Raw genomic sequence first — 16,312 nt, 5'->3', positions numbered from 1 at the left:
AAATGCGAAGATGTTTTAAAATATTTTAATGTGTTTGAAGTGTTTTAAAATAATTTAATGTGTTTTAAATGTGTTGGGAGATTTCTTTTTACAATATTTTAAGCTAACAAACTGAAATAAAAAATTAATATATAAAAATATATTTAAATACATAACTATATATATATATAAATTATAAATATATATATTTAAATATATAAAATATATAAATATATATTTAAATATATAAATGTATATTTAAATATATAAATATATAAAATCAAAACTAAAGTAAAAATTCAAATTCTAAACTTTCTTTTACTCAGTTTAACATGTCTCTACTTTAAATCTATTTTCTCATTTTCAGTATTTAAATTTAAATGTGAGAATACAGATTTATATCTAAATTTTTTCTAAAATTCCTTTTATTATGCACGTAATAAATTATTATTCTGTTCCTTTGCTAAATCAATATTTATTTAAGTTTATTAATTTTTATTAAATTAATAAATGAACATAATAATACTTAATACCTTTACTAAATAATTCTAAATACCTTTGCTAAATTATTACTATTATTCCTTTATTATGAACATAAAAACCAGAATTTGCTCGTAGGGAGATAAAATTTCTTTTATTATGAACATAAAAACTACAATTTTCATTCCACTTTTTTTTTTTTTTTCCCCTACCCAGCAAGGGATTTTTTTCTCCTTGCAGAAAACGAGAAAAAAAAAAAGCTAAAAAAAGATAAAATTTGTGGATATATACAATTATTTACAGGGTGTTCTGTACATTTTTAATTCTGTACAAGCAAGGCACCAGCAGGAGTGACAGTGGCACACACAGTGGGGGAGTTTTGAGATTTAATTTCAGATTTTTTGGCAGGAAATCATTGGTGGGGGGGAAAAAAAACCCCATTTTTAATTATTTTTGTCCTCCCTGGGTGATGGGGGCATCCTTGGAGGTGAGGGTGGAATTCTTGGAGGATTGGGCCAAAGCACAGGAGCCTTTCCTGATGGGAATTTAATCCATATTTTGGGTTAAAGGAAACCCAAAGCTGTATTTTACCCAAGAAAATGGGGAAGGAAAATGAAAGCAAAGCACTCCAGAGGCAGCCAATAACGACAACAGTGGCATGAAAATCCTGGAAGTAAAGGGGGGAAATTAAGGAAATAAAGGGAGAAAATAAAGGGGTGAAATAAAGGAAATAAAGGGGAGAAATAAAGGGGGAAATAAAGGAAATAAAGGAATGAAATAAAAGAAATAAAGGGGGAAATAAAGGAAATAAAGGGGGAAATAAAGGACATAAAGAGAATAAAGGGAGAAAATAAAGGGGTGAAATAAAGGAAATAAAGGGGGAAATAAAGGAAATAAAGGGGGAAATAAAGGAGGAAATAAAGGAAATAAAGGGGGGAAATAAAGAGGGAAATAAAGGGACATAAAGGGAATAAAGGGAGAAAATAAAGGAAATAAGGGGGGAAATAAAGGAAATAAAGGGGAGAAATAAAGGGGGAAATAAAGGCAATAAAGGAATGAAATAAAGGAAATAAAGGGGGAAAATAAAGGGGGAAATAAAGGAAATAAAGGGGGAAATAAAGGGAATAAAGGGAGGAAACAAAGGAAATAAAAGGGTGAAATAAAGGACATAAAGGAATGAAATAAAGGAAATAAAGTGGGGAAATAAAGGGATGAAATAAAGGAAATAAAGGAATGAAATAAAGGAAATAAATGGGTGAAATAAAGGAAATAAAAGGGTGAAATAAAGGAATGAAATAAAGGGATGAAATAAAGGAAATAAAGGAATGAAATAAAGGGATGAAATAAAGGAAATAAAGGAATGAAATAAAGGGATGAAATAAAGGAAATAAAGGGGTGAAATAAAGGAAATAAATGGGTGAAATAAAGGAAATAAAAGGGTGAAATAAAGGAAATAAAGGGATGAAATAAAGGAAATAAAGCGGGAAAATAAAGGGGGAAATAAAGGAAATAAAGGGATGAAATAAAGGAAATAAAGTGGGGAAATAAAGGGATGAAATAAAGGAAATAAAGGGGGCAAATAAAGGAAATAAATGGGTGAAATAAAGGAAATAAAGGGGTGAAATAAAGGAAAAAAATGCGTGAAATGAAGGCAATAAAGGAAATAAATTGAGGAAATAAAGGAAATAAATGCCTGAAATAATGGAAATAAATGGGGGAAACAAAGGAAATAAAGGGTGGAAACAAAGGAGGGGATAAAAATCAACCGTGTCCCCCAAGCCCCGTGTCCCCCAAGCCCCGTGTGCCCCAGGCCCCGTGTCCCTCAGCTCTCCAGAACACAAATCCTCCCCACGGCAGACACCAAAACCCCCGAGCCAAGTCCCAGGAGGTTTTCCTGGAGCACCTGCAAAGGTGCACCTGGTGCACCTGGAGGTTTTCCTGGAGCGAGCGGAGGGAAAGCAGGATGGCAGTGGAGCTCACCACGCAGGGAGAACCTTCCTCAGCCGCTCTGCCTCTCCTGACCCCTGCGTGAAATTCCCAGAGGAATTTGGGGTCCCCCTCCCCCCCCTCACTTCTTCCTGCGGATTTTGGGTTTCTTCACGGGCCGCAGGTAGGGGTTGTCGATGACGCTCTCCTCCCCGTTCCTGCTGCCTGCCAGGGAGCTGTTCTGCTGCAGCCGAGGTGTTCTCCTTCTCGGGCCCTGCATCATCCTGGCGCAGCCAAAAACAACAATAAAAGGAACAAAGTCAGGCTTAGAAACCCTTCTGCCCGCAGAACCCGCGGCTGCTCCGTCCCTGGAAGTGTCCAAAGCCAGGCTGGAGCAAGCTGGGGTAGGGGAAGGTGTCCCTGCCCGTGGGACAAGGTTTTTCTGGTCCCTCTCAGCCCAAACCATTCCAGGGCTCCAAGTTCAAAGGCCAGAAGCTGTGGGCAGGAGGGAAAATTAACAGCCAAGCACACAAGGGGCTGCATGAGAGGCCAGGACTCCTGGTTTCCAAGACAGGAAAATCCCTTGGGAAACTGAAAATTCGGGATGCACTGAAAGCTCCTGCTCCAGCCTCGTTCTGCACCGAACTCTGCAGGGACCTGAAGAACCAGGGCAAAGTTCAGTTTCATTTCCCAGGAGGCAGAGCCACAATTCCAAACTGGAGAACCCTGTCACTGTTCAGTCCCATCTCCCAATTCCCAGGAAACACAGCCAGGTTTCCAAGCTCAAGAACCAGGACAAAGATGAGTTCCACTTCCCATTTCCCAAGGGATAGAGCCAGATTTCCAAGCTCAAGAATCTTGACAATGTTCAGTTCCATTTCCCATTTCCCGGGAGGCAGAGGCAGGTTTTCCAAACTGGGGAACCCTGTCACTGTTCAGTTCCATTTCTCATTTCCCATTTCCCAGGAAACAGAGACAGAATTCCAAGCTGGAGAACCCTGACAGTGTTCAGTTCCATTTCCCATTTCCCATTTCCCATTTCCCAGGAGGCAGAGGCAGAAATCCAAGCTGGAGAACCCTGCCACTGCTCAGTTCCATTTCCCATTTCCCAGGAGGCAGAGCCAGGTTTTCCAAGCTGGAAAACCCTGACAGTGTTCAGTTCCATTTCCCAGGATACAGAGCCAGGTTTTCCAAGCTGGAAAACCCTGCCACTGCTCAGTTCCATTTCCCATTTCCCAGGAGGCAGAGGCAGGTTTTCCAAGCTGGAAAACCCTGACAGTGTTCAGTTCCATTTCCCATTTCCCAGGATACAGAGCCAGGTTTTCCAAGCTGGAAAACCCTGCCACTGCTCAGTTCCATTTCCCATTTCCCAGGAGGCAGAGGCAGAATTCCAAGCTGGAGAACCAGGACAATATGTAGTTCCATTTCCCATTTCCCAGGATACAGAGCCAGGTTTTTCAAGCTGAGGAAACCTGACAATGCTCAGTTCCATTTCCCATTTCCCAGGAAACAGAGGCAGAATTCCAAGCTGGAGAACCCTGACAATGTTCAGTTCCATTTCCCATTTCCCATTTCCCAGGAGGCAGAGGCAGAAATCCAAGCTGGAGAACCCTGCCACTGCTCAGTTCCATTTCCCATTCCCCAGGAGGCAGAGGCAGGTTTCCAAGCTGCAGGAATGGCCCCCAGGAGCCCCCCAGGGTGGCCCTACCGTGCTCATGTGCAGCGGGAGGTTCTCGGTGTCCGTCTGCTCGTCCTGCTCCGAGGAATCCGTCTCCTCCATCTGCTGCATCTCCAGCTCGGAGGGGAGCAGGGCTGTCAGGTAGGGCACAGTGAAAGGCCTGGCAGCAATCACTGGAATCAGGGAAAAGAGGAGACACAGTCAGGAAGCTGGGAGAAATTCCTCCCCTCAGAAATTAAGGACAAAGTTATGGAGATCAAACACTTCACTGGTTCTGGGTTTGGGTATGTTTCCTTTTCCTGCTGTTCCCAAGGATCAGGAAGGAAATCCTGATCCCTAAAAGATGGCAGTCTGTACTTCCCAATTTTCTGATCCCTAAAAGATGGTAGTCTCGACTTCCCAGTTTTCTGATCCCTAAAAGATGGTAGTCTCGACTTCCCAATTTTCTGATCCCTAAAAGATGGCAGTCTCTACTTCCCAATTTTCTGATCCCTAAAAGATGGCAGTCTCTTCTTCCCAATTTTCTGATCCCTAAAAGATGGCAGTCTCTACTTCCCAGTTTTCTGATCCCTAAATGATGGCAGTCTCTTCTTCCCAATTTTCTGATCCCTAAAAGATGGCAGTCTCTACTTCCCAGTTTTCTGATCCCTAAAAGATGGCAGTCTCTTCTTCCCAATTTTCTGATCCCTAAAAGATGGCAGTCTCTTCTTCCCAATTTTCTGATCCCTAAAAGATGGCAGTCTCTACTTCCCAATTTTCTGAATCTCTTTTATGTTTCCAGCAGTGTTCCAACAGAGAAAATCCTTCTTGAGCTCCACCATAAAATCCCAATTATCTGGGAAATTGGGCTCCTCTTAAATGAAGCTGTGCTGCCAGCAAGCCTTGGGAAAGTGGGAATTCTCATCACTGCTCTGCAGGCAGAGAGACAGGAAAATTTCCAGCAGCAGGAAAATGTCAGGGAGAAGAAATTCCTTGGTGAGGTTACAGGGGGTGGAGCCAGGATTGGGATGAGATTTGGATTTAGGCCTTCTCCACCAGGAAAAAAAAGGGAACCTTGAGGAGCTGCTTTCTGCTTTTCCTCCCCATTTTAACCCCCAAATCCCTCCTTTCCCAACCTTCCATTGTGGGAATCCTTACATCCTTTCCCAAAACCCTCTAATTTTAAGGATTCCCACATGCAACGCCTCAGCAGGGCAAACACCACGCACAGGATGATTCCCAAACCCTAAAGGGATGTGAAATCATGGAATGACTGACGTGGGAATGTGCTGACATCATCCTTGAAGAGGCTCTGGGTCTCTCCTGTCTTGGCCATGAAGCGTGTGAGGGCCCTCTCCACGTCCCTCCGTTGGGAAGCCGCCTTCTCCCGCAGCACCTGGTAGTCGGACACGGGCTCCCGGTAGGTCTGGGGCAGGGAAAGATCGGGATGGAGGAGTTATGGAGCAGCTCCACCTCCAAACTTCACAGGGATGGAGCAGCTCCACCTCCAAATAAACATCACAGGGATGGAGCAGCTCCACCTCCAAACTTCCCAGGGATGGAACTGCTCCACTTCCAAATAAACACCATAGGGATGGAGCAGCTCCACCTCCAAACTTCCCGGGGATGGAGCAGCTCCACCTCCAAACTTCACAGGGATGGAGAAGCTCCACTCCCAAACTTCACAGGGATGGAGCAGCTCCACCTCCAAACTTCCCGGGGATGGAGCAGCTCCACTTCCAAACTTCCCGGGGATGGAGCAGCTCCACTTCCAAATAAACATCACAGGGATGGAGCAGCTCCACCTCCAAACTTCCCAGGGATGGAACTGCTCCACTTCCAAATAAACACCACAGGGATGGAGCAGCTCCACTCCCAAACTTCACAGGGATGGAGCAGCTCCACCTCCAAATAAACATCACAGGGATGGAGCAGCTCCACCTCCAAACTTCCCAGGGATGGAGCAGCTCCACTTCCAAATAAACATCACAGGGATGGAGCAGCTCCACCTCCAAACTTCCCAGGGATGGAGCAGCTCCACTTCCAAATAAACACCACAGGGATGGAGCAGCTCCACCTCCAAACTTCCCGGGGATGGAGCAGCTCCACCTCCAAACTTCACAGGGATGGAGCAGCTCCACTTCCAAATAAACATCACAGGGATGGAGCTGCTCCACTCCCAAATAAACACCACAGGGATGGAGCTGCTCCACTCCCAAACTTCCCAGGGATGGAGCAGCTCCACCTCCAAACTTCACAGGGATGGAGCAGCTCCACCTCCAAACTTCCCGGGGATGGAGCAGCTCCACCTCCAAACTTCCCAGGGATGGAGCAGCTCCACTTCCAAATAAACATCACAGGGATGGAGCTGCTCCACTCCCAAACTTCACAGGGATGGAGCAGCTCCACCTCCAAACTTCCCGGGGATGGAGCAGCTCCACTTCCAAAATTCACAGGGACAGGGATGGAGCAGCTCCACCTCCAAACTTCCCGGGGATGGAGCAGCTCCACTTCCAAATCTCACAGGGATTGAGCAGCTCCACTTCCAAATAAACATCACAGGGATGGAGCTGCTCCACTTCCAAACTGCACAGGGAGAGAGCAGCTCCACTTCCAAATGTCACAGGGATGGAGCAGCTCCACTTCCAAAATTCACAGGGACAGGGATGGAGCTGCTCCACTCCCAAACTTCACAGGGATGGAGCAGCTCCGTCCACCCCACTCCTGGAATTCAAACAGACCCCAAACAGCATAAAAATGTTGTTTTCACTCACTGGTGTCTTGATGTAGGTGTGAGGATCTGGGAACTCTGGGAAATGGCCGGGAATGTGGGGTGGATGAGGCTTGTTCTGCCCAGCTGTCAGGGCTTTGGGGGTCACGGGCTGGTTTGTCACCGGAGCTGCAGGGGGAAAACAAACACAGGAATCAGGGGAAACAACACAGGAATCAGGGAAAACACAGGAATCAGGGAAAACAACACAGGAATCAGGGAAAACACAGGAATCAGGGAAAACAACACAGGAATCAGGGAAAACACAGGAATCCTCCTGCCCAGGCTCCCCCCAAAGCTCTGACCCCATCCAAGGCCAAGCCATCACCTTGGGAAAAGGATCCTTTGACCCCTGCAGACAAAACCACCCCGAAGTGACCGAGGTCCCTTCACTCCAATACAGGAGCCCCGAATTCCTGGGATTATCCCAGAGAAATCTCATCAGGAGCTCTCGGAAAGGCAGCAGAGAGGGGTTCCAGGCTATTCCCAGCCCCATGCAGACCAGGAAAGGTGCCCCACATACGGGCAGTGATCACCATCCTCTGGGAACGCTTGGCGTAGGCGGGAAGAGTTTCCACGTTGAAGCCTGGAACACAGAAGAGGAAAACAGGAATTTATCCTGTCAAAATCCTCCTCTCTCCAGAAATTTTTCCAAATTAAACAAGAAAGGGATGGGTCAGGGAGCAGACAATGGGAAGGATCATGGAAAACCATGAGCTGTGTGTGTCCACAGCAGCGGGCACCGCCTGAATCCCAGATTTTGAGGGCAGATTTCCCAATCCAGAGGTGGAAAGAGGGAGCTGCTCACCCATTTCCACCAGGGTCACCACGATGTCTGAGAGCGTGGGCTGGGTCCTGGCTGTGTGCTCGCAGTAGGACTTGGCACTCCTCCCAATTTCTGAAATATCTGCAGGATAAAACCACCAGGGATTCCATTCTCACCGTGGCCACGGCCGGGGCAGCTCCAGGGATGGGAATTTTCAACAGATTTAGCAAGGAATGAAAAACAACCCCTGGGGTGGGGTGTTCTGCAGGGTGTGTGTTTAAAATGAAAGCCATGGGGATGGTAAGGATTAAAAAAAAAATAATAAAAAATCAGTGCTTGCCATGAAGGCAAAAGGCAAATCTGCATCCTCAGTTTAGGAAGGACTTTGGGATTCTTGAGCACATCCAGAGGAGGCAGCGAGGCTGGAGAGGGACTGGGAACACAAAGCCTACACGGAATGACTGAGGGAGCTGGGGGGGGTTTATCCTGGAGAAAAGGAGACTCGGGGGTGACCTCAGCACTCCACAGCTCCTGAAAGGTGGCTGTGCTCAGGTGGGGCTGGGCTCTTTCTCCAGGAACTGACAGATCCAGAGGGATCTGCACCAAGGGATGGAGATCTGCACCAAGGGAAATACAGGCTGGACTTTGGGAAAAGGTTTTTTACAGAAAGGGTGATAAAGCTCTGGAATGTTCTGCCTGGGAGGTGGTGGAGTCACCATCCCTGGGTGTGCTTAAAAAAAATCGGATGTGGCACTGGGTGCCTTGGATTGGGGCTGATGGCAGGGATTGGGGCTGATTGCAGGGATTTGTGCCTTGGATTGGGGCTGATTGCAGGGATTGGGGCTGATTTTTGGGATTTGGGGCTGATTTTTGGGATTTGGGGCTGATTTTTGGGATTTGTGCCTTGGATTGGGGCTGATTGCAGGGATTGGGGCTGATTTTTGGGATTTGGGGCTGATTTTTGGGATTTGTGCCTTGGATTGGGGCTGATTGCAGGGATTGGGGCTGATTTTTGGGATTTGGGGCTGATTTTTGGGATTTGTGCCTTGGATTGGGGCTGATTGCAGGGATTGGGGCTGATTTTTGGGATTTGGGGCTGATTTTTGGGATTTGTGCCATGGATTTGGGGCTGATTTTTGGGATTGGTGCCATGGACTGGGGGCTGATTGCAGGGATTTGTGCTATGGATGGCGGCTGATTTTTGGGATTTGTGCCTGGGATTGGGGCTGAGTCCAGGGACTGGTGCCTTGGACTGAGGGCTGATTTTTGGGATTGGTGCCATGGACTGGGGGCTGATTCCAGGGACTGGGAGCTGATTTTTGGGATTGGTGCCATGGATTTGGGGCTGATTTTTGGGATTGGTGCCATGGACTGGGGGCTGATTCCAGGGACTGGGAGCTGATTTTTGGGATTGGTGCCATGGATTTGGGGCTGATTTTTGGGATTGGTGCCATGGATTTGGAGCTGACTTTTGGGATTTGTGCCATGGATTTGGGGCTGATTTTTGGGATTGGTGCCATGGACTGGGGGCTGATTCCAGGGACTGGGAGCTGATTTTTGGGATTGGTGCCATGGATTTAGGGCTGATTTTTGGGATTGGTGCCATGGACTGGGGGCTGATTCCAGGGACTGGGAGCTGATTTTTGGGATTGGTGCCATGGATTTGGGGCTGATTTTTGGGATTGGTGCCATGGACTGGGGGCTGATTCCAGGGACTGGGAGCTGATTTTTGGGATTGGTGCCATGGATTTGGAGCTGACTTTTGGGATTGGTGCCATGGATTTGGGGCTGATTTTTGGAATTGGTGCCATGGACTGGGGGCTGATTCCAGGGACTGGGGGCTGACTTTTGGGATTTGTGCCATGGATTTGGGGCTGATCTTTGGCATGTATCCGAGGCGCCAGCCCCAGGCTGCCCTCGACGCTCCGGAAGCTCCCTCCCTCCCTGAAGTCAGGATGCCATCCCCGCGGGAGCAGGGCGCAGGCCCTGGGCGGGCACTCACAGCTCTGGATCATCTCGGTGAGCGTCTCCACCGCCGCCCGCTCGGCGCTCTCGAAGCCGGCCTCGGTGAGCAGCGAGCTGACCACCACCTGCAGCGTGCGGCGCCGCGCCAGCTGGTAATTGTCCGCAGGGCTGCCCGCCGGCTTGCTGCCCCGCTGCCACGGCAACGGGAACGGGAACGGGAACGGGAACGGGAACGGGAACGGAGTCAGGGCACGGGCAGGAGGGACGGCAGCCCGGGGAGACAGGGTGGGGTGGGGTCCATGGGATGGGGTCCATGGGGTGGGGTCCATGGGATGGGATGGGATCCTTGGGATGGGATGGGATCCATGGGATGGGATGGGATGGGATCTATGGGATGGGATCCATGGGATGGGATCCTTGGGATGGGATCCATGGGATGGGATGGGATGGGATGGGATCTATGGGATGGGATCCATGGGATGGGATCCTTGGGATGGGATCCATGGGATGGGGTGGGATCCATTGGATGATATCCATTGGATGGGATCCATGAGATGGGATGGGATCCATGGGATGGGGTCCATGAGATGGGGTCCATGGGATGGGATGGGATATTTGGGATGGGATGGGATCCATGGGATGGGATGGGATGGGATCCATGGGATGGGGTGGGATCCATTGGATGGGATCCATGCGACGGGATCCATGCGATGGGATGGGATCCATGGGATGGGATGGGATCCATGGGATGGGGTGGGATCCATGGGATGGGACTGAATGGGATCCATTGGATGGGATCCTTGGGATGGGATCCATGGGATGGGATCCATGGGATGGGGTGGGATCCATGGGATGGGATCCTTGGGATGGGATCCATGGGATGGGGTGGGATCCATGGGATGGGGTGGGATCCATGGGATGGGATCCTTGGGATGGGATCCATGGGATGGGATGGGATCCATGGGATGGGGTGGGATCCATGGGATGGGATCCTTGGGATGGGATCCATGGGATGGGATCCATGGGATAGGATCCATTGGATGGGATTCGTAGGATGTGATAGGATCCATGGGATGAGATCCATTGGAAAGGATCCATTGAATGGGATCCATTGGATGGGATGGGATCCTTGGGATGGGATCCATGCGACGGGATCCATGCGATGGGATGGGATCCTTGGGATGGGATGGGATATTTGGGATGGAATGGGATCCATGGGATGGGGTGGGATCCATGCGATGGGATCCATTGGATGATATTCATTGGATGGGATCCATGGGATGGGGTGGGATCCATGGGATGAGATCCATTGGATGGGATCCATTGGATGGGATCCATTGGATGGGATCCATTGGATGGGATCCATTGGATGGGATGGGATAGGATGGGATGGGATCCTTGGGATGGGATTGAATGGGATCCATTGGATGGGATCCATGGGATGGGATGGGATGGGATGGGATGGGATGGGATCCTTGGTAAAAGAAGGGATGAGACCCATAGGATGAGATGGGATCAGATGGGATCCATGGGATGAGATGGGATGGGATTCTTGGGATGGGATATTTAGGACGGGATAGGATTCATTGGAGGGGATGGGATGGGATGGGATGGGATGGGATGGGATGGGATGGGATCCATGGCATGGGATAGGATGAGATCCATGGGATGGGATGGGATGGGATGGGATCTTTGGGATGTGATCCCTGGGATGGGATGGGATCTTTAGGATGGGATGGGGCGGGGAGCAGGGAATGGAAGTGTTTGGTAGCAGGGACTGGGCACACACAGAGCAGGAACACAGGTCCGCACACGCGCGTTCCCTAGGCTCATGGACACACGTAGGCGCGTGTGCGTGTCCCTGTAGGAATATCTTTATACAGATTTACACGGATGTACACGAGCGCACCAACTCACACACGCGTCCCCACAGAGCCTCCCCACACACTTCTGGGACGCGGCCCCTTTAAGGACCCCCTCACAAGCCCCGCCCCTCCCTCCGCCAACCAATTCGAGCGGGCCATCCTCAGCCAATCAAACCCCGCCTCCCCTCAGGCCCTCCAGCCAATCAGCGCCTCCCTCTCTCCACCCGCCGCCTCCACGCTCCGCGGCCTGGCCGCGGCCGCCTCCGCGCCCCGGAGGGATCGGGCGCTGCTGCCCCGCCCGGCCCCGCCGGAGACCCGCCCTCGCGGCCCCGCGCCCCGGGGATGAGGCGCCGTTACCGTGCCGGAGCCCCCGGACGCTGTGTCGGCCATCTTGGAGCCATATGGAGATGTGCGCATGCGCTGCGACAGGTGTGGGCGGGGCGGTGGGCGGGAGCGCGGGGCATTGTGGGAGTTGTAGTGCAGGCGGAGCGCGGGGCATTGTGGGAGTTGTAGTGCAGTCAGAGCGCGGGGCATTGTAGGAGTTGTAGTGCAGGCAAAACGCGGGGCATTGTGGGAGTTGTAGTGCAGGCAAAACGCGGGGCATTGTGGGAGTTGTAGTGCAGTCAGAGCGCGGGGCATTGTAGGAGTTGTAGTGCAGGCAAAACGCGGGGCATTGTGGGAGTTGTAGTGCAGGCAGAGCGCGGGGCATTGTAGGAGTTGTAGTGCAGGCGGGGCGGAGCGCGGGGCATTGTGGGAGTTGTAGTGCAGTCAGAGCGCGGGGCATTGTGGGAGTTGTAGTGCAGTCAGAGCGCGGGGCATTGTGGGAGTTGTAGTGCACGCAAAACGCGGGGCATTGTGGGAGTTGTAGTGCACGCAAAACGCGGGGCATTGTGGGAGTTGTAGTGCAGGCGGGGCGGGGCGCGGGGCATTGTGGGAGTTGTAGTGCAGGCGGGAGCGCGGGGCATTGTGGAAGTTGTAGTGCAGGCGGGGCGGGGCGCGGGGCATTGTGGGAGTTGTAGTGCAGGCGGGGCATTGTGGGAGTTGTAGTGCAGGCAGAGCGCAGGGCATTGTGGGAGTTGTAGTGCAGGTGGGGCGCGGGGCATTGTGGGAGTTGTAGTGCAGGCGGGGCGGGGCATTGTGGGAGTTGTAGTGCAGGCGGGAGCGCGGGGCATTGTGGGAGTTGTAGTGCAGGCAAAACGCGGGGCATTGTGGGAGTTGTAGTGCAGGCGGGGCGGGGCATTGTGAGAGTTGTAGTGCAGGCGGAGCGCGGGGCATTGTGGGAGTTGTAGTGCAGGCGGGGCGCGGGGCATTGTGGGAGTTGTAGTGCAGGCGGGAGCGCGGGGCATTGTGGGAGTTGTAGTGCAGGTGGGGCGGGGCATTGTGGGAGTTGTAGTGCAGGCGGGGCGCGGGGCATTGTGGGAGTTGTAGTGCAGGCGGGAGCGCGGGGCATTGTGGGAGTTGTAGTGCAGGCGGGGCGGAGCGCGGGGCATTGTGGGAATTGTAGTGCAGGCAGAGCGCGGGGCATTGTGGGAGTTGTAGTGCAGGTGGGGCGGGGCATTGCGGGTGTTGTAGTGCAGGTGGGGCGGGGCATTGTGGGAGTTGTAGTGCAGGCAGGAGCGCGGGGCATTGTGGGAGTTGTAGTGCAGGCGGGGCGGAGCGCGGGGCATTGTGGGAGTTGTAGTGCAGGTGGGGCGCGGGGCATTGTGGGAGTTGTAGTGCAGGCGGAGCGCGGGGCATTGTGGGAGTTGTAGTGCAGGCAGGAGCGCGGGGCATTGTGGGAGTTGTAGTGCAGGCGGGAGCGCGGGGCATTGTGGGAGTTGTAGTGCAGGCGGGGCGCGGGGCATTGTGGGAGTTGTAGTGCAGGCGGGGCTGGGCGCGGGGCATTGTGGGAGTTGTAGTGCAGGCGGGAGCGCGGGGCATTGTGGGAGTTGTAGTGCAGGTGGGGCGGGGCATTGTGGGAGTTGTAGTGCAGGCGGGGCGGGGCATTGTGGGAGTTGTAGTGCAGGCAGAGCGCGGGGCATTGTGGGAGTTGTAGTGCAGGCGGGGCGGGGCGCGGGGCATTGTGGGAGTTGTAGTGCAGGCAGAGCGCGGGGCATTGTGGGAGTTGTAGTGCGGAGGAGGGGCAGCACCTGGATGCGCTCACCCTCCCTGCCCCTGCACATCTGGATCCCGAGGGGGTGGAGCGAGATGAGACTGGGTGGTCCCGTCCATTCCAAACCGCTCTGGGCTTGCACAGGGCACGAGGACCGCGAGGATCTTGCCGAGTCAGCAAAGTCTCCATTGAAACCTGATTTGTGACATCCCGATTTGTGGCATCCCAATTTATGGCATCCCGATTTATGACATCCCCATTTGTGACATCCTGATTTATGACATCCCGATTTGTGACATCCCGGTTTGTGATATCCCCGTTTGTGACATCCCGATTTGTGACATCCCGATTTGTGACACCCCGGTTTGTGACATCCCGATTTGTGGCATCCCGATTTGTGGCATCCCGATTTATGACATCCCAATTTGTGATATCCCGGTTTGTGACATCCCAATTTGTGACATCCCGATTTGTGACATCCCGATTTGTGACATCCCGATTGATGGCATCCCTGGAGCCCCTTAAGTCCGGGCTGTCCTTGAGGCAGGATTTCCTGGCTTTTCCAACCTCAGCAATTCCATGATTTTGTGACCCCATGAATCCACTTTGAAAGGGGCAGGATTTAGAGGCAAAGCCCTGCTGAGCCTTTTGTGTCCACCCCCATTTCAGGAGCACTCCCACTTCCATTTAAATGGAATTTAAATTCCATTTCCCCAAAGATGCCACAGAGAGTGGGGAAAAGTTTCCAGGAGGCAAATAAATAAAAAAAAAGCCTCTGAGGGTGCAAATTCCAGTGGGGAATTTTTCAGAGGAAAGCCTGGAGCCGTTTAATCTCCTGCCCCTGGAATGCCACTGTGGTTTCCCAGGGAAGTGCTGGATACAAGGATGGAGCAGCTGGGCTTGGTTCCCTCCTCATTCCCAGGATTTCCTGGCTTTTCCAACCTCAGCAATTCCATGATTTTGTGACCCCATGAATCCACTTTGAAAGGGGCAGGATTTAGAGGCAAAGCCCTGCTGAGCCTTTTGTGTCCACCCCCATTTCAGGAGCACTCCCACTTCCATTTGGAAGGATGTGGAAGTGCACATCCCACTTCCAAGTGGAAGGATCCACTTACAAGGATGGAGCAGCTGGGCTTGGTTCCCTCCTCCAAAATCGCCAGGAATTGCCGCTGCCAGCAGAGGGCTCGTTGGCACCGAGAAATTCAGATTATTTCTGAGCCGCTTCGTTCACGACGAACCCAACCAGCGGCACGGAACGAAGTCGTGCCGATTTTCACACCCCTCTGCTGTGAAAATCCCCCCCCCCCCCCAAAAAAAAATCCACCCCAATCCACCCTGCTCCCACTTGAGACTGCAAATTCCTCTGAGCCCCCCGCCCGTCCCCCCGAAATCCCTTGGGTAACCAAATCCGAGGGGGTTTTGGGTGCAGTTTGACAGTGACAAACGCTTGATGCGCTCGGGAAAATGGATTTTTCTGGGAATGTTTGGGGTTTTTTTTTCCCCATATGGACATTGGGCTGTGCCTTCCAGGAATGGCAGCCCCAACACGGAGAGTTTAAAGCCACGGGGCTGTTGGGTTTTATATTTTATTTGGAGTTTTGAGGCGTTTTTTTTTTTTTTTTAATACTTCAGGAATATTATTTGTTTGTTCGAGCGTTATTGGTGGCAATTTGCGGCTATTAAAGACTCTGGAAGTGAAAATCTTGGAGTTTTCTGCCTGGATTCGTTATTTGGAAGAGGAATCTGATCCAGAAGGGAATTCCCAGCGAGGTGTGGGGATGTGGACGAGCTCTGAGTGCCCCAGCTGGAATTCTGACTTTTCCCAAGGATGCCAAAGGCACAGAGAGTGGGGAAGAATTTCCAGGATGCCAAACACCTCTCGGGGTGGGAGTTAGGATATTCCAGGGGGGAATTTTTCCAGGGGAAAACCTGGAGAGGTTTATCCCAACCTCTAAACAACCACGGGGGAGAAGCTGCCTGTGGTGAGGGCTCTTTGATCCACAAATCAACAAATTCCAGGGAATCAACAGCGAGCTGGGTGGGCTCCCAAATATCCAGCTCCACTGGAAACTCGTTGGAATTCATCCACAGGGGAGAGGCAGGAGAATTCCCTGGGGCATGGACATCCCATGGCTCTTCTGGAAGTCGTGCTCCACCAGGATGAGCCTGCAGCAGATCCCAGCAGCTCTCTGTGGCCACCTTGGAATGTCAGACCTCATTCCTGCCTCCAGGATTTGATGGATTTTTGCTTGGGCCTTTTGGTTCAACATCCACTGATGTCAAAATCTGTTCCTTCCCACCCCACCAGCTCCTGATCTAATCCATGGCTAATCCAGCAGGAATTTCAGCCCCAGCTCCAGGCTGCTCCCAGTGACTCAGGGAATGTTCTGCTCCCTCCTGTCCCCCTGCCTGGAGTTCAGGGATCCAAAGGGATGAGGGGATGGATCCAAGCTTCTTCTCTTCTCTTCTCTTCTCTTCTCTTCTCTTCTCTTCTCTTCTCTTCTCTTCTCTTCTCTTCTCTTCTCTTCTCTTCTCTTCTCTTCTCTTCTCTTCTCTTCCCTTCCCTCCCCTCCCCTCCCCTCCCCCTCCCCTCCCCTCCCCCTCCCCTCCCTCCCCTTCCCTTCCCTTCCCTTCCCTTCCCTTCCCTTCCCTTCCCTTCCCTTCCCTTCCCTTCCTCCTTCCCTTCCCTTCCCTTCCCTTCCCTTCCCTTCCCTTCCCTTCCCTTCCCTTCCCTTCCCTTCCCTTCCCTTCCCTTCCCTTCCCTTCCCTTCCCTTCCCTTCCCTTCCTTCCCTTCCCTTCCTTCCCTTCCTT

General features: G+C 51.6%; 4 protein-coding genes across 4 annotated transcripts in view; 1 reads left to right on the top strand and 3 right to left on the bottom strand.

The window, feature by feature from the left end:
- The window catches only part of LOC137462700 (acidic mammalian chitinase-like), a 134,109-nt gene that overhangs the window by 12,645 nt on the left and 105,152 nt on the right, over nucleotides 1-16,312 (top strand). The window lies entirely within an intron of this gene.
- The window catches only part of TOMM6 (translocase of outer mitochondrial membrane 6), a 120,526-nt gene that overhangs the window by 20,259 nt on the left and 83,955 nt on the right, over nucleotides 1-16,312 (bottom strand). The gene's annotated exons all lie outside the window — the stretch shown is intronic.
- Nucleotides 1-16,312, bottom strand: part of OPTC (opticin) — a 159,156-nt gene that overhangs the window by 111,562 nt on the left and 31,282 nt on the right. The window lies entirely within an intron of this gene.
- TAF8 (TATA-box binding protein associated factor 8) lies at nucleotides 2,469-9,887 on the bottom strand. Its single transcript, XM_068173170.1, is given in 8 exon segments — nucleotides 2,469-2,636; nucleotides 2,638-2,669; nucleotides 4,094-4,236; nucleotides 5,321-5,468; nucleotides 6,817-6,941; nucleotides 7,336-7,398; nucleotides 7,621-7,719; nucleotides 9,581-9,887. Coding segments are annotated over 8 exon segments (1,011 nt in total). The 5' UTR covers nucleotides 9,873-9,887; the 3' UTR covers nucleotides 2,469-2,527.

The sequence above is a fragment of the Anomalospiza imberbis genome, chromosome 26 (assembly GCF_031753505.1).
Source record: "Anomalospiza imberbis isolate Cuckoo-Finch-1a 21T00152 chromosome 26, ASM3175350v1, whole genome shotgun sequence".
Classification (NCBI taxonomy): Eukaryota; Metazoa; Chordata; class Aves; order Passeriformes; family Viduidae; genus Anomalospiza; species Anomalospiza imberbis.
The sequence above is the reverse complement of the archived record's forward strand: the minus strand, read 5'-3'. Positions and strand labels throughout refer to the sequence as shown.